Source organism: Nyctereutes procyonoides, unplaced genomic scaffold, assembly GCF_905146905.1.
Source record: "Nyctereutes procyonoides isolate TBG_1078 unplaced genomic scaffold, NYPRO_anot_genome, whole genome shotgun sequence".
Classification (NCBI taxonomy): Eukaryota; Metazoa; Chordata; class Mammalia; order Carnivora; family Canidae; genus Nyctereutes; species Nyctereutes procyonoides.
Window position 1 is genome coordinate 4,367,345 of NW_026575125.1, and position 17,673 is coordinate 4,385,017.

At 49.7% G+C, this 17,673-nt stretch overlaps 1 protein-coding gene across 5 annotated transcripts in view; it reads left to right on the forward strand.

The window, feature by feature from the left end:
• Positions 1-17,673, forward strand: part of STS (steroid sulfatase) — a 140,937-nt gene that overhangs the window by 48,415 nt on the left and 74,849 nt on the right. The window contains exon 3 of one of the 5 annotated variants that reach the window (XM_055337417.1): positions 17,311-17,396. The exons of the other annotated variants lie outside the window; for them this stretch is intronic. Coding sequence (XP_055193392.1) covers positions 17,359-17,396 — 38 coding nt within the window. The 5' untranslated portion in view covers positions 17,311-17,358. The remainder of the gene's footprint in view (positions 1-17,310; positions 17,397-17,673) is intronic. 5 annotated transcript variants of the gene reach the window in all.

Here is a 17,673-nt window from a genome sequence, read left to right on the forward strand (position 1 = left end):
TTCGTTTAGGTTTGGCAAGCAAAGTGATGTTCGTTTCCTGTAACTTATTTCGAGAGCTTGCAAATTTTATTAAAAATCACCTCTGTCCCCTCATGGAAAGGAAACACATTTTTAAGAGGGTGCTGATTGATTTTTCTGCATTACTCAGGGCTTCGCGTTTTTATTCAGAAAACACCTAGGGCGCTGTCATCATCCCCCCTTTGCACTGCACACATGGATTGTGTCGGCATTTCCTTCAAGCGTTTCCACGACCCGGGGAGGCCGTTAGGACCAAGGCAGTCCTGACAAGTGGAAGGTTGCACAGTATTGGTCATCCAGCAATTCAGTCAAGAAAGCCTGTCTTTGTAGTTTCAGGCAGAGGAAGGACTGAATTGACAGTTGCCCCATTGCTTGAGCTCATGAATATTAATCAAAAATTTTCATTTTTCTAAACTATGTGAGAAAAAGGCTTTGTGATTAATGCTGGAAAAAAAGAAGCCCAATTTAAGGCTTAACCATATAACACCAATCTAGTGGTTGGCAGGAAAACGTAGAGCTCGAGGTATTTCAACGTAGTCTTCCAAATTGGAGCTTTAAACCGAAGAACTATCGGTACCTACAGGTAAACTTGCATAGAACAGAAGAATTATTCTCGAACTCGGTGGAATGAATCATTGACATGATTCTTGAATTGAAGAATCATAACTTGAGACAGCTCCAGGGTTACGCGTATCTGTTAAAGATCGTGAGCTTTGCTCACATTAGTGCACGACCGGTGTTTCTAAGTCCCCCTCCATTGCAGGAGGCAGAAGAATGGTCCCCCAGCGTCTCGACGTCGCTAAGACAACGGGAAGGACAGCCGTTAGGTTGGAGGCTGCGGGAGCCAACAGAGTTTGAACTGCCCACTTCTGTGTTACAGGAAAGCCGGCTGTTTGCTTCTGAAGCCGCGATGGGAGGCAGGGGCCTGTGCTGCTCTACTTGCAAGAGAGTGTAAATGGGCTGAAACAGGAACGTGGGCATTTAGCTGTTTGTCTCCATGACGTCCTGAGTTTTCCTGATTCTTCACATCTTTGTGGGGTTTTATTTATTTATTTATTTATGATTTATTTATTTATTTATTTATTTATTCATGAGAGACACAGAGAGGAGAGAGAGAGGCAGAGACACAGGCAGAGGGAGAAGCAGGCTCCATGTGGGGCTCGATCCCGGGTCTCCAGGATCAGGCTCTGGGTTGAATGCGGTGCTAAACTGCTGAGCCCCCCGGGCTGCCCAATGTGTTTCTTTTTTTTTTTTTTTTTTTTAGATGTTTTTGTTTGTTTTCATTGCAGTCATTAAAGGAGGATGTGCTTGGGGCATCTGGGTGGTGCACTTGGTTAAGCATCCTGCTCTTGGTTTTGGCTCAGGTGGTGATCTCGGGGTCGTGGGATCAAGCTCTGCACTCAGCACAGACTCGGCTTGAGAGTCTCTGTCCCTCTCCCTCTCTCACTTGGAGCATGCTCTTTTTCTCTCGTGCTCTCTCAAATAAGTAAACAAATCTTTAAAACAAAAGTAGGGGCAACCCCGGTGGCTCAGAGGTTTAGCGCCGCCTTCAGTCCAGTCCAGGTCGTGATCCTGGAGACCTGGGATCGAGTCCCACGTCGGGCTCCCTGCATGGAGCCTGCTTCTCCCTCTGCCTGGGTCTCTGTTTTTCTCTCTGTGTGTCTCTCTCATGAATAAATAAATAAAATCTAAATAAATAAATAAACAAACAAACAAACAAATAAATAAATAAATAAATAAAAACTAGGACATGCTCACTGTAAAAAAAAATAAAAAATCTAAAATCAGAAAAGCCTTTAAAAAAAGCTCCATAATTCCGTCACCCACACTAAGGATTGTAATTGGATACGTGTGTGTCCTTCCAGAATTTCTTAGGGGTAATATATAGAAACGACAACATACTATTTGTTCCATTGTGTCCTTTCCATCTTGTAAGATTTTATTTTAAAACAATTATAGATTCAGAGAGAGATACAAAACAGTAGTGCAGAGAGGATTCTTGTGCGCTTTGCTCAGCCTTTCAGTGGTAAAGGACTCTTGTTTCCGATGGACATATTTTCTGTGCTTCCAGACCTGGATATTCCTGAATAATAAAAATAATTGCTGTTTCCACCTCCTGCCCTCCTTCCCCTCCCTGTCTTCCTTTCTTTATGTTCTCATGTCCTCCCTACAATTCCGGCCCCCCCCTTTTTTTTAAAGATTCTATTTATTTATTTATGAGACACAGAGAGAGAGAGAGGCCTAGACATAGGCAGAGGGAGAAGCAGGCTCCATGCAGACAGTCCGATGCGGGACTCGATCCCGGGCCTCCAGGATCACGCCCTGGGCCGAAGGCAGACGCTGAACCGCTGAGCCACCCAGGTGTCCCAATTCCCTCCTTCCTTCTATTTCTTCCCTTAGCTTCTGCATTAACTTTCTAAGTCCACAATAACAAATTGCTGCAAACCTGGTGACTTCACACAATATAAACTTATTATCAAAGGGTGGGTTCTGGAGGTCAGTAGTGCAAAGCAAGCATCAGCAGGCTGGAGTCAGGATGTCCGCATGGCCAGTCCCTCTGGGAGGCTCTAGGGGAGAATCCGCTTCTGTGCCATTTGCAGCATCCGGAGGCACTTGCATTTCCTGGATCCTGACCCCTTCTTTTGTCTTCAGGGCCAGTGGAATGAGCATCTTCCCATATCTCCCCATTGGACTTTATTTTCCCCCATTGAACTTTTATTAGACCCTGTGTGATGACATTGGGCCCGCCCGGTTAAGTCAGGATTCTCTCCCTATCACAAGGCCTTTAAATTAAACACACCTGCAAGGTCATTTGTTTCCTAAAGTAACATAGTCACAGGTTCTGAGCACTAGCACATGGACATCTTCGGGGATTGGTTCTCCTGCCCACCGCAGTTTCCCTTTGTTCTTTCTGGTCTGAGCTCGGTCCGTGCAGACCATGCATCCTGGGTCTTGGTCAGATGCCCCAGGCTGTGCTAAGCCTGGAAGAGCACATAACAGAGCATTGCAGCTCAGTACAGATGGTCCCCTGCTTACGACGGTTCAACTTAGGAGCTTCCCACATGTGATTTTTACGATGGTGCAAAAGCAGCCTGCAGTCAGTGGAAACTGTACTTGGGATCGGGAATTTGGATCTTTTTCCAGACTGGAGACATGCTGTCCCGTCCTGTCTCATGACGCTGGGCAGCGGCTGCTCCCAGTCAATCATCCTGTCACAGGGGACCCAGAACAAACACAGTGACCACCATTCCGTTCCCTGACAGCCATCTGTTTGTCACTTCCAGTAGTCATGAGATGACATGAGATAGTTAACATGTTATCATAAAAAACGCCTGTGTGAGGTGATTTTACCCAACTGTAGGCTAATGGAAGTGTGTGATCACATGTAAGGGGAGACTCGGCTCATCTGGGATGCTCCAGATGGTAGGTGTATTCGGTGCATTTTTGGCTTTTTGAGATTTTTTTTTCACTTACAGTGTGTTTTTTGGGACATCACACCACCAAAAGTTGAGGAATATCTATATATTTCAAGATAGAATAGAGAAAAAGAATCGGATGCCAAGATAAAGGCTACAGAGTTGTTTTTTTTATTTTTTTCATTCAGTGGGACATGTATATGCATTTGTAACCCAAATACCCTTAGCCCGAGATCTTGCTAGGTGTTGATGTGAGCACATTTGCTCTAACACTGCTACCCATTGTATTTCTTTCTCTTGTTTCATAATAAACAGTAGCTTCAAGCAGCAGTCCTGTATTATCTCCCTGTCTCTGTGGGTCCTGAGTCCAGGCCAGGCATAGATTGATTATCTGCTCAGGGTGTCACCCAGCTGACATCAAGGTGTCAGGGAGATTCCCTTCTCATCTGAAGCTCAGGACCCTTGTCTAGAGTCAGAGGGTGTTGGCAGGATTCAACGCTTTGCACTCTGGGTCTGAGCTACCTGTTTCCTTGCTGGCTGCAGGTCCTGGCCCGCTTTCAGCTCCTAGAGGTGACCCTTGATTCCTGGGCGCACGGCCTCCATAGGCAGTTCGTGTCAGAGCTCCTTGGTGCTTCTTCAAGGCTGCCTGGAGCTCACCTGGCTTCCAAAAGAGCTCAGGACCTTTCAAGGCATCATCTGATTGGATCAGACCCACTCACCCAAGATAATACCCCTTTGAATGAATTGAAAGTCAACAGATGGGCCATCTCATTATAGGAAAGGCATCAGTCATATTCACAGGTCCTGTCCTCTCCTCAAGCAGAGGGAACTGTACAGAGCACGCATAGGATGCGGGAATATTGCTGGCCGTCTCGGAGTTCTATCTGTCACACCCATATTTTTCTGGCTCCTGTCACGTGGACCTCAACCCTCTACAGAGGGTCGTCTTCCATGCAAACAGCTGTCCTTCTCTTTCCAGGCACTCGTCCTTGTATCCATTGTGTGGCATGCTCCAGCTGCCTGAGCCACCCCTCGTTTGCAGCGATTCCCAGCAGGCACCGAGGTGTCTGCTGGTGTGGTGCAGGGAGAAGGCTGGACTGCTCTTGGGCACTGTTCACACTGGCTGGCTTTTTTTTTTTTTTTTTTTTTAGTCTCAGGGCTGGAGTGGTGCTTCCCTGCCCCCAAATGTGTAGAAGGTATGTCTCCGAGTCTAAAAGCAAGGCTGGCATTGAATCCAAACATCTGCAATGTCCTTTCCCCCTGCCCCGCCTCTTCTTCGGGCCTCCCCCATGCAGATCCATCTAGCAAATACTTAGGTTCCTGTCTGTCTGCCCATCCTCACACCCTTCAGAACCGTTTAGTACTGCAAGAGAAGTGTGATAAAGGTGTACTCACATCACAGCTGGAAGGTTTCAGTTGAGAGGGGGGGATGGGGTGATACGTATTTAGAAGAGCATTATGTCTCAAGACGGAGACATAGACCCCAACCACATCCCGTGTCCTGTGGTCAGTTCGGGGTTTCAGTGATGGGACATCCTATGTCCTGTGGTCAGTTTTGGGTTTCAGTGATGGGATCCTATCTGCACACCTAACACAGACGGACTGGACGGTCTGTCAGACGATCTCACTGGGAGTGTGCTATTCATAGGAGGAATTTTGTGTCCTGCTTCCATTGGGCTTTGTGCCTTCTTGCCCCAGGAGTGGGTTGTTTTAAAGAGAGAATTCTCCCAATGATCCCGAACATAATCCCTCTGAGCTCACCAGAATAACCTACTGATTTACGTACACATACGTAAGCCACCGTTGTTACCTTTGGATGCACGTGATCGGGACTTGCGCTAAATGGTTGTCTTGCTGACAAGGGCTCTGCTTTACTGAATGGGCACGATATAATTGTAATCAGCATTAAGTGTAGTGCTTGCTATTTAAGTATCCACACACCTTGCTGTGGGGAATGCTACAGTCGAAATCAACATGCAAGTTTGCTCCCGTTTCTTTTCTGCGTGTGAAAATTCTATGCATCTCTGACTTCAGGAAAGGAACCGTACACAGCCATGCTCGCGGGCCAGCTATGTGCTTTATGATGTGTCCCATTGGGATTTTTGCTTTGCCCAACCCATCGCGGTGTATCTGCTCTAAAGAGTGTTACCTGTTTTTCTTTCAAGACTACGTGGGCTCTTGCAGACCTCCCTGCGTAAAGGACTTGCCTGTAATCCTACATCACAGAAGATACTGTGGATGAGCTTTGAGAGAGCCGCATGCAGACCTGAGTTTGGGAAAGTCACTGCTGGGCGTCCAGTCTGTCTGGGTTAGCTGTGCAGATAGGATCCCATCACTGATGGGATGTCCCATCACTGAAACCCAGAACTGACCACAGGACACGGGATGTGGTTGGGGTCTTGTCTTCAGAGGTGGGCACTCAGGCTGTGGAATAGGGTGGTCCTGGTAGACTTATCTTGTCAGCCCTGGGGAACCAGACTCAACTCCAGCTTGCATGTCCCATCATGTGTCTTCCATATTGGTCTTTTCGAGTCCAAGGGACATCCCACGACAGAGACTTCCATATCTAGGATAAATCAGAGGAGGCACTCGTCACGGCCAGCTGGTGGGTTAAGGTGGCCGAGCCAACATTCTGGGCTCATCTTCTATTCCCACAGGATCACCAGGGTTTGGGACCTGAATTCTAGGATATTTCACATCTTTGAGTGGACACTTGGTGGGTTTTTTTTTCTTTTTTAAAAACTTTATTATGTTTTAGATTTTAGTTCCAAAAACAGACTTGTTTTTGTGCATTTCCTATGGGGTGGGGGGAGCAGAAGCACTTTCCCTTCTTAACCGGCTACGTTCTTCTGGCTGGTCTATTAATGAAATCGGTGTGACACCGAGGAACAGGAGAAACATTTAATCTCAAATGTACAAAGACATGAGGGGCCCCAAGACCATCAGGCAGTTGAAGCTTATATGCCATCCTGAGCTAAACAGAAAGGGGGGTCAGGGTCTGGGTTTGGAGGGGGAGGAAGGGAATTCACAGATGGATGGGATGACCAGGTGTTTGGTAAGGGTCACAGACGGGGATGTGAATCAACGGTCCTGCCACATGCCCCCAGCCTCCCCGCCAGCCAGCCCAGACGCTGTAGTTGTCTCTGATGATTGCTATCTTCCTGGACCAGCCGCTCTGTCAAAATTCTCCCCGGCAATTAAGGGGGAGGTAAAAAGCTCTTCCTGAGTCTCTCGGGCGTTCATTGTCTTCAGCTCAAAATAATAATGCACACGCCAAAGTGGCCCATTTTGGGAAGGCCTGTTCTGAACCCCTTCCCGGGAAATGGTGAGAGTAAAACACCTTATTTTCTGTATCTATGGGTTGAGTTTCCTACGGGAGTAATTTTATTTTTTATCAAAAATGTTCTTTCAACATTCTGCATCCCTGAAGAACCCATATAAAAATATATATAAATGTGTAAGTATATAGGAATATCTCGTAGGCAGCCTCACATTGGAATTTGGGAGGGTTGTTTCCTGCAGCCTGGGGTTGTGTCTGTGACTTTAGTGCAAATTCTCCTTTGCAGTCACCGCTGAGGGCACTCGTGCCAGACCTGCCACACAGAGAGCACGTTGTGCGGATGTTTTCTATCACAGGTGGGCGTGTCTGGAGACAGGTCCACAAGACCATGGCATGGAAAGTCCCCCCAGGCTCTTCCCTGGTCAGTCTGCCATCCAAACGAGACAGTCTCTGATCTTAGTATCTGCAGTCCAGGGGCCTGGGAGGAACGAGTCGTTTATTGTGTCTGAATGCAGACCCTCACCCTGGACCAGCCTTGTCTTGCAGTCATGGCTTCTGAATTGATTAGCGGTGTGACGCCCTCCTAGCTCTTTAATCTGAGAGAAGGCGGATGATGACCGGGGTGTCCATGGTGAGGATCAGATGTGGGACGACCTTGTCACTCGTTTGCACACGGGGCGTTTTTGAGAGTGAAGGGACTGCGGCTGGGTGGCTCTGTGGGTTAAGCATCTCCCTTCTGCTCAAGTCATGATCTTGGGGTCCTGGGATCGAGCCCCATATTGGGCTCCCTGCTCAGTGGGGAGTCTGCTTCTCCCTCTGCCCTTCCTCCCACTCATTCTGTCAATCTCTCTGAAATAAATCAATAAAATCTTTTTTAAAAAAGGGGGAAAGGAGGTGTCGATGATGAGGACAAGCAGCACGGTACTTGGACTGGGGTCGTGTGTGTAAAGAGGGAAAGGAGGTGTCGATGATGAGGACAAGCAGCACGGTACTTGGACTGGGGTCGTGTGTGTAATGGAGTTGCAGGGTGGTGTGGGCGCCACCGCAGGGTACTGGCCCCGCTCTCAGCTCCTCTTTGGCTATATCACCGTCCTTGAACTGCAGCTGCAGGGCTGTGCCTGGTACAGCAGGTGCACAATAAATCCTATTGACATCCTTTGCACCTGAGCACGTTCGCTTTTTCAAGTCACATCGCTTCTGACGGATTGTGTGCGATGCAACATCGGAGCCTCAGGAAGACTTATCTAGATGGTCACTGTCTTCATCTTTCCTGAGAAGCAGCCCCCCCCCCCAATCCTCCATGAACTCCTGTGGCCTTACAGTCTCCGGGTGACTGCTGTCGAAACGTCGGCCTCCAAAGGACGTGACATCTGCATGCTGTACTGGAGATGCGGGCTGTACAGTCGTTCTCGGATCATCTCTTGTGGGTTCTCCTGGCTCGTGGAGTGAAGGCAGCTCACCTGTCAGTGGGTAGTGGTGAAGAGGGAAACAGGTGTTGTGCAGGCAGGCTCCCCAGGCCTGAGGTCCCCGTGTCGCCCCATGGACTGCCGGCAGGCGTGGAGAGCCCCGGCAGCTCGCGTTCTCTGGGGCAGGAGCATGGCAGTGGGAGACGACAGTGCCACCATGGCGGGCCCTCACTGCCAGATTGTTGCCTTCACCCATCGCGTGCCCATCCCTGGGGAAGCCCCAAGGGAGCTCCAGCAGCGGGTGCCTCTGCTCCGGCATGTAGGGCCGAGGAAGGCCATGACATCAGAACCGGAGGGGAGAGCTGGCTTTCTGGAGATGCTGAAGAGCGAGGATGGTCCACGGGGCACTGAGACTCTGGCGCCTTCTTCACGATCTGTCGCGAGACGGGAAGCTTGACTTGATGTGAGAAGCAAAGTCGGAAAGGGCTGCGGGCTGGCCAGTCCAAGACTGCTCCGCCCAAGACAACCTGGTGTGCATGGTGGGATCAAGCAGCCGAATCACTGCACACGCCGGGAGGACAGACTTTCATGCAAAGGCATTATTTCAAGAGGAAAAACGCTCCACCCGTGGGCTCGGCATAATTTCAAAGCTTAGGCAAAAAGGATTTTTGTTTTATAAGGAGAAGTAAACAAAGCCGGGGAACCGGGTGTGCGAAGCAGGGTGAGAGGGGACCATAGATCCAAGAATGGTGTCCCCTGGGGCCAGGCTCCCCCGGGGAGGGGCGACCTGATGACTCAGGCTGAGCGTGCGCCCAAGTGCAGGACCCTGGGGCTAGGACGGAGGCCGAACCAAAGTCTTGACGAGTGTTTCCTTCTGATGGATGAGTGGAGGCGAGCCCTTCTGTGACTCATTGGAGGCAAAGAAAGGGATTTGGAGGGTCCGTGATGACTGGCCTTGTGCAGGGTTGTCTTGGGAGCACCGGAAGTCTTATCTGAGTTATTCAGGGAGGGGACATTCCTTGAGGTCACTGCAAAACAGAGAGTGGGGCTATTTCTTACGCAGCTGTGTCTTTCCGGATCACAGGGATTGCATGAACCTTAACGTCCTTGGTGGCAGGGCTGGACCCAAGCTGCCGTTTGTTCTCTCCGCCGTGGTTGAGTTCCGAGGGAGGAAATGTGCCAGCGGTACAGCGGGGGAAGGCGTACCGGGGCGTGCCTGTGTCCTGAGCCAAGCTGCGCAGGAAGCTGTGTTCAAGTGGGACACCCAGGCTGGGTCGGGCACGGCCTGTTCCCAAGGCCAGGGCTCCCCCGGGGAACATGCTGGGCATGTAGGGGAACCTCCGCCCATGCAGGAAGCAGTAGGGAAGGGTCCGTGCGCGGCGTCGCTATGTCTGGGGCCAGCAGCCCCCGTCCCCAGCGGCACGGGTGGCCAGACACGGAAAAAGGCCGTGCAGGGAAACACGGCCTCCGGTGGGCACGCTTGTGGCTTTCCCTTGGAGCCCACCCGCTGCGGGGCACTGGGGTGCACTCAGTGGCGACCTGCTTCTATTGCGTGTTTTTTTTTATTTATGATAGTCACGCAGAGATAGAGAGAGAGAGAGAGAAAGAGAGAGAGAGAGAGAGAGGCAGAGACACAGGCAGAGGGAGAAGCAGGCTCCATGCACCGGGAGCCCGACGTGGGATTCGATCCCGGGTCTCCAGGATCACGCCCTGGGCCAAAGGCAGGCGCCAAACCGCTGCCCCACCCAGGGATCCCTATTGCGTGTTCTCTTAACACGTATTGTCCACACTGGTGTTTAAAATCTGTTGTTGCTTGGTGATTTCCATTGATTTTAATGATTTTCTGTGATGCTTAGCCAGGGAAGGTTTAGAAGGGGTTATAAATGGGGCTAATTAGTGAGATGCAAATCGCTTTTATGGCTGTTTCCAAACATTTAAATGACCCGTAATTAAATTATGTTGCCAAATTATTTCTTAATTATCATCTTCCTATTGAGCTCACTCCATCAGGAGATCTCATGCACAGTCTCTGGGCAGAGCAAGGAGCATCGTGCAGATGGATGCCTTGCAGAGAACAATGAGAATGCTCCTGTGCTTGGGTTTCTTTCTCAACGGGTAGACTTGCGTGTTCCGTTTCCGCTGCCGTCTAGCTGAGATGGTGAGCCGGTGTATGGACTGACAGGACCAACGGGGTCGGGGAGGATTAGGGCGGTCACGTTGTTCAAATCCCCTACTCCTCCACCACGTCAGACTTTGCACAGTGTCCCCGCCAGATGGGGCGTTTCAGTCTCTGCCCGGTCGTGGCCGGGGAAGGATGCCATGTGACAGGCTGGTCATTTCGTGGTCTGGCGGCTGCTCTAAAGACTGTGCTCCTGGTTTTGGACACAGTCCTGGCTCTGGCCTCTGAGACAGCAGCTAAAGCGTTTCCGTCGTTTGCAGACGGGTCCTCAAGCAAGCGTAAAGGCGCTTCTACTGTCTCCTGTGTGCCCGGTGCAGTGTTACCGACTCCTGAGCTGTGGAAACATCCTGCAGAACCGTTTCTGTGCCCGTGAGCCTGTCATTTGCCCTCATCTCGATAAACCTGTGTCTGCTTCTTCGATAGCAGAGATGCGGACTGAAAAATGGTATTTCGACGATGGCGCGACGCGTGCAGAGTTGCCTGGGACTCCTCTTCTTTGTCTCGGATGCATCACCTCATGTGATGTGCGCTAAAGGGGCGTTGATTTTAGCCTTAGAGACCGAGTCCCTTCGTCGCTTCCCTCGCGGACCCTTATGTTTTCATGGGCTACAATCTTCTTCCCGTGACTCGCACGCAGTGAGATCACAGCTGCCCGGTATCGGCATCCTCCTGCCGTTGAGGACACGCGTTCAGCACGTTGTGTCTCATCCGTGGATTTGGTCCTGCGGGTGTTTGTGTCTTGTTAGGCTTCGCTAACAAGTCTCCTTCTGAGACTTGAGACTTCCTTCTCTTCCCCAGGCGCACAATGTCCTCTACGTGTGGGATGCATGTTCTCGTGGCACGGCCATACAGATCACTGGTACCAGTGATACGGGAGGGACTCGTGCTGCACGTCCTGGGAACCTTCCGCATCTGCCGTGCCTCTTCTACAAGCCAGCACTCTTTTGCAATAGCTCTTCGCCCAGGGGTCCCGTAATACGCAATGTCCAGATTCCTGGCTAGCGTTACTTTTCAAGCCACTGCTGGTGTTACCGAGGCTGAAGAGGTCTGGTTGCATCACGTCACAGGAGCACAGAGCTGACCCGTTCCCAGCCGGCTCAGGACGGTACCAGACAAACGCCATGTAGCTTCCTCGGTGTACACAGACCATCTGCAGAAACGCTGATTCCGCGATCTTGTGGCTGAGACACCTGGAGTTAGCCGGGTAGCTCGGGTCTGGCTTCCCACCTCCACCTTGTTCTCCTTACAGGCCAGATGTGGTTGTTTATGACAGGACACGGTTAGGCAGCATGGCCCTCTGATGAGTAAATGTATGTCTGTGGACATTTACCTAATGAGGTCAGCGTGCTGTAGGACGGCATCAGGCGTCCTTTGTCTGTGTTTGCATGGGCACCACTACGGAGTAAGGAAGTGGTAGTATTTGCTAATTAATTATGTAGACTTGTATCCTGTTGTCAAGGAGAACCATGTTGGTGTTCGAGCTTGGATCTTCTTGGCTTCCTGTGTCATCCCCCTCCACCAGAGAGTGGAGATAAGCTTGCAGCGTAAGCACACTCAACACGGGAAGACCGTGGCCAAGGGCGTGTTACTGTAGAGAAGACGGTCTTCAGTGTGGACCTCACCTGGTGGGTCTGAGCAGAGACAACACATTTGCTAGACGGGGGACATGTGCCCCAAGCTGCATGTGGTATCTTGAGTCTCGTACAAAATGGCATTGAACCCAAAGACAGTTATCATCTTTAGGTGTCCAGGGGTATGAAGGCTTTCACGGTGTTGCTCGTCTGGGAGCAGAGGACGCTGCCCTGAATGGAGGACTTGCAGCTTACAATTGCTGCACGCTTGCCGTCCCTTCTGCGTCACGGTGTGTGTCTGAACTTTGTATTCCAAAGATTGGATTTATTCATGTATTTATACCAAGACCGACGTTTCAGCTGTAGGCGATTTTGAATGGCATCCATTGAATCTTGTGAAAGGCTTGACGGAGTCTATAGATCTTGTTTATCCGAACGGTACCACGGTGGGAGCTTTTGGTGGAAGACGGTGGACGTGGTTGAATTCCTTTATGAATCCTTTAGCGTACTTACTCATTATTACGGATGTTTTAGAGGCTGTGTCTAACCATCAAGCCACCGAGGGTCTCCTGTGTAGGAAGGGCCATCCCATTCTGGATTCTAGCGTATGTGGCTTTCACTGTCTGATGGGTTTTTACAACCGCTTTGACTTTGGGACACCCGAGTGGCTCAGTTGATGAAGCATCTGCCTTCGGCTCACGTCATGATCTCAGAATCTGGGATTGGGCCCCACATTGGGCTCCCTGCTCTATGGGAGTCTGCTTCTCCCCCCCTCCCTGCTGGTTCCCTCTCTCTCTCTCTCTCTCTCTCTCTCTCTCTGTCTCTCTGTCAAATAAATAAAACCCTTTAAAAAAAAAAAAAAGAACGACACCACTGCAACTTTAATGGAGAGCCTCATACGGTCTAGCTGGTGGGGAAGACCATCTGGCAGTTCGCCACTAAGTGAAACACAGAATCCCCAAGTGACAGAGCCATCGCACTCCTAGGAACACACCCCAAAGATCTGTAAACGGCCGTCCAAACAAAACCCTGTACGTGAATGTTCATGGCAACACTAGTCAGAAAAGTACGCCCAAAGTAGAAGCAACACAGACGTCCCTCAGCAGATGAACAGCTGAGCCAGACGTGATGCCACCCTACAAAGGAACAGTATCCCGCCGTGTGAAGGAGCAGAGTGCTAATGCGGAAACCTTGAAAACTTTGTGCTCAATGAGAGAAGCCAGACGACCCGTGACCCCGAGGTCATGACCTGAGCAGAAATGAAGAGTCGGATGCTTAACTGCTTGAGCCACCCAGCTGCCCCGACTTCTGCATTTTAACCAGCTCTACAAGTGGATTGCCTTTTTCATATTTTTCACTTATTTTTTTTTCTGTAAGCATTTTCAGCTGTCTCCATGCTCCTTGAGTGGACAGAGATGGGCTGCCAACATTTGCACCCTGGGGTGTCCCCTTTTGGCGTATTTAGGATCTGATGGCAAAAAGACACAGAAGAGATTCGTGGTGATGCGTACTGAGGCCTGAGGGTCTACTCTGGGAAACCAGGTTCACACTCAGAGCCCAAGAGTCAGCAGCTGGTGGAACAGGTGTGAACAAGGAGCTCTTGGGGCACTGGAGTAGAAGGGTGTGTGAGCTGGTCCCCAAAGCCACGTGCTGTCTGCAGGATCCACGACACGGGACGGCTGGCCCTCGCTTCACGTACTGCTAACATTTATGTGTGCGCTGTGCTCACAAACGATGCTCCCCGGACTTTATCCCATGTATGAGTCAGCCACCTTGAGACGCGGAGGAGGTTTTGGAGAAGGCAAAGCGGCACGCCATGAGCACTGGGAGCTTGTGTCTTCTTCTGTGGTTCAGGTGGTCATGCCCGGCCCCGATCCCTAATAGCTACGATCACGTTTTTGTTTGTGATCTTGAGTCATGGCTCATGCCGAACATTAGAAATGACAGAGGTTGGAAAAGCAAAGTGGGAGGGAGGAGTCGGAGGCTTCCTGGCCAGGGGATCCAGGAGCACGCCAGTGTCCCCAGTCTGTGTGGGTCCAGGCTCTCTCTCTCCCTGTAGGGTCTCTGAGAAAGCTCCATGGAGGGGATCCCTGGGTGGCGCAGCAGTTTGGCGCCTGCCTTTGGCCCAGGGCGCGATCCTGGAGACCCGGGATCGAATCCCACGTCGGGCTCCCGGTGCATGGAGCCTGCTTCTCCCTCTGCCTGTGTCTCTGCCTCTTTCTCTCTGTGTGTGTGACTATCATAAATAAATAAAAATTAAAAAAAAAAAAACTCCATGGACAGCAATGACCTTCTTGGCCAGAGTTACATTTTATCATCTGCTTGAGCGCCGAACCCCAGACCATGCCAGCAGGTTAGACTGGGATGTGCCCAGAGCTTCTGTCCTGGGTCAGCAAGTCCGACAACCAACATCCCCTCATCCCATGGGGGCAAGGGCGCATGGCTCTCTGGAGCCTCCTTGATAAGGATGCAATTCGCCTCCTCTCCCCAAAGCCTTGCCTCCTGATAACATCACCTAGGATGTTGTGTGTGTGTGTGTGTGTGTGTGAGTGTGTGTGTGTGTCTGAGGATTTCAACATCTGATTTCTTTGCGGTGCAAGAAGGGGACGCATCATTGAGACCAAGACCGTTTCAGTTAATGTTTTTATTACAAAATCCTGCTGTGATTCACCATCGCCAATAAACGGGTCCCCTAAATGTGGCCCCCCTCACCTGCTACCGTAGTCTGTCCTCACGACATTTCTGTTCACTGCTCTCTGGTACCAAGAACTCTCCAGCTGTGGTGACCCCTACAAGCCAGGGACGAAGTTGTAGGATGTTCATCTTGCCCGCAGTTTTGAGGACCCCTTTGGTTCCTAAAATTCAGTACATTTTACGTAAATGAGCAGGTGAGCCGTGATCATGAGTGGATGATAGCAGAGCATTTAGGTGTGGAGCTCACAGAGAAGTATCAGAAGGCCGAGCAGCAGATTTCTGCGTCCCCTACAGTTGCCTTACCCTGAGCATCATTGACATCACTGCCCTGGCCGAGGCGCAAGGTTTCCACATCATGGACCTCCGGCATCTCGCTGGAGCAGTTACAAGTGAAATGGCAAGGGGAGTATCCCATTTGTAAAGTCACCCAGAGGTCTTCCAGGTGGAAACGCACTAGCCTGGCGGTGGCGTGCGCCGTCGTGACAAGCGTCATCACGCTTCATTGCAGGCGGCTTGGTGTATGGTAGGCACGTCTTAATTACAGAGCTCCGAGGCCCCTGAAGAACAGCTGTTCTTAGACTACTCTTCCGAAGTGTAGGAAATTCCGTGCTAACAGCGGCGTTCCTCGTGGGTTATTTGCCTTTGTGAATGCTACATGTTCTTGATGGCGCAGCTCCGTCTCACAACGCACTTTGTTCTTTAATTTGGAGAGGAACGCAGTTCACCATTAAGATAACCTCTTATCTTAAGGGCAATCCACTCATTACAAAAACACACTTTTCACGAAATGACACTATATCAAAGCTCCGTGGCATTAAATGTTTTCTGGGGACCGTGATACCGTAAGTAAAATATTTGCTTATGATAATTACGAGTTACCACGCGCAGTGTGGGCGGGCGCATAATTCTCTTTTGCCTTAAAAGCCAGACATCAGATGTAAACATCCAGATACAAAAGATTCAGCCATCGAGAGTGAAAATAATGAGTCAGGAGCAATGAAAATTTCTCTTGTAGCGCTTGAGGTAACATTGGAATGGAGACTTTTATAAGACATTGATACTGTAGACATTTCAATGTACTAATGTAATGTGATATGTAGGATCTATCACCAGAGACAAGTATATATTTTTTCACGCTTTTTTGTCCTTGTGTGAGTGTGTGTATAGTGTATATTTATACACAGACCATGTACGTATATACACATATGTATATAGAGGATACAGCACATGTGCTGTGCACATACACGTATATGATATGCCAAAAAATGCGTTTAGGAATCTAACCCCAAAGTTATTTAAGAATTTAATGAGAAACCGTATGATGAATAAAAATGTCCATTTGGGTTCTACATTAATGAAATGTCCTATATGCGGGGGTCCAAATAGCAACATACGTGTTGATAGCTTGCACATGATACAGTCGTTTCCAAATGCGTAGATGTTCACAGATTTGTATCCTGCAAATAGCTGTGAAGGTGAATTCCACGACCAGGGTCAGGAATCCACGAGTGCAATTAATGCTGGTTAACTTTTCTCTAGATTTTGTGTTTTTTAAAAAAAAAAAATCACATAATTAAAAAAAAAAAAAAGAATAAAAATTGCACAATCAGGGGCACCTGGCTGGCTCAGTGGGTGACGCATTTGCTTTCAGCTCAGGTCATGATTCCAGGGTCCTGGGATGGAGCCCCTGCGTCTGGCTCCCTGCTCACTGGGGAGTCTGCTTCTCTTTCTCCCTCTGAGCTCTCTCTTACTCTTCTTCTTTCTCTCTCAAGTAAATAAATCAAATCTTAAAAAAAAAAAGCATAATAACTCAAAATATTAAAACAGCCCAGCCATGTATAAAGTAGAACAGAATTCTCCTTCCATCTACAACTGGCCCCTGGGTGGCACCTCATGGCCGGGCCCTTCTCATCACGTTTCTCTTTGAATGGATTTGGGGTCCAGCAGTACTGGTGTGTTGACCCTGTTCAACTATCAATCTCTTGCCACATCCTTTGAGCTGGTAATGTCACCTGTCAGGCCGACTGTCCCCATCTGTAAAATGGGAGTCATCGCAGAGCCTGCCACACTGGTGGGCGGTTGGAAGTGGATGGTGGTCTCTATAACACGGGTACCTGGAGGCTAAGGATCTGATACAAAGCAAAGCGTGTGCGTTGTTCCTGTTGCTTTGGCCATTCGCTCCTGCCGAGGCCACCGTGTCTCATTCTGAAACCTTGTGGTCTTGGCGTTGCTTTTCCCGCTGGGGTTGAGTTTGTGCTTGTAGTCCTCTGAACTCCAGGGGAGGGGCGCCCCGTCACTGGCTGGCCTTGTTGGGTCTGGAGCAGACTATAGGACCACTGCTACCTTTGCCTGAGAAATTCCCCACCTCCTAGATGGGGCTTGGGGAGTAAGAGGTCTAATATGACAGAGTGAGTCCCGTCAGTGCCATAGAGCATCTACCTGCCTCTTAGCATTTCCCAATGTCAGGTGTTAGCCAGGGAACCTAACACAGGGTGAGGCAGCCAGGCATTTACCTGAGCAACGGGGGCAATGCCTTTCAGCAGCTCAAATGTGCTGGAATGTTGAAAGCTCCTCAGACTCTGGTTTGCTTTTTTTTTTTTTTTTTTTTTACAGTTTTCATGGGATAGTTTGCTTTGTGCCGATGCTTTCAGAGGCTACCCCTGTCTAATCAACTCAAAAGAAAACACAGAGTCAGTCCCAGGGAGTCTTAGTCTCCTCCGTATTTACGGGAACATAAATCTTACAGGAGCTTGGTCGTGGTAGGAGCCCGTGTGTTGTACAGCTGTAGACAGACATGTGCAAGCATCCAGCCGCTCAGTCGCGTGTTGGCAGGTAAGGGATGTCAGCGGCAATTTGGGAAGCGTCATGCTTTGACTCATCGCGTGCTACCCTCCTATTCGGCTCCCGGAGCGTAGGCCGTACCGGCAAAGGAGACACGGGAGTGCATGAGCACCACGGGGGTCTTCCAACTTTCCAAACTGAATGTTTCCCCAAACTTTCTAAAGATTTCAATTGTAAAGAAAGGGGCTCAGTAAGACTTAATTTTTCAAATTGCTTTCTTGATTAATACTATTAAATTAATGTGATTAACTTAATGGTGCTCTGCATA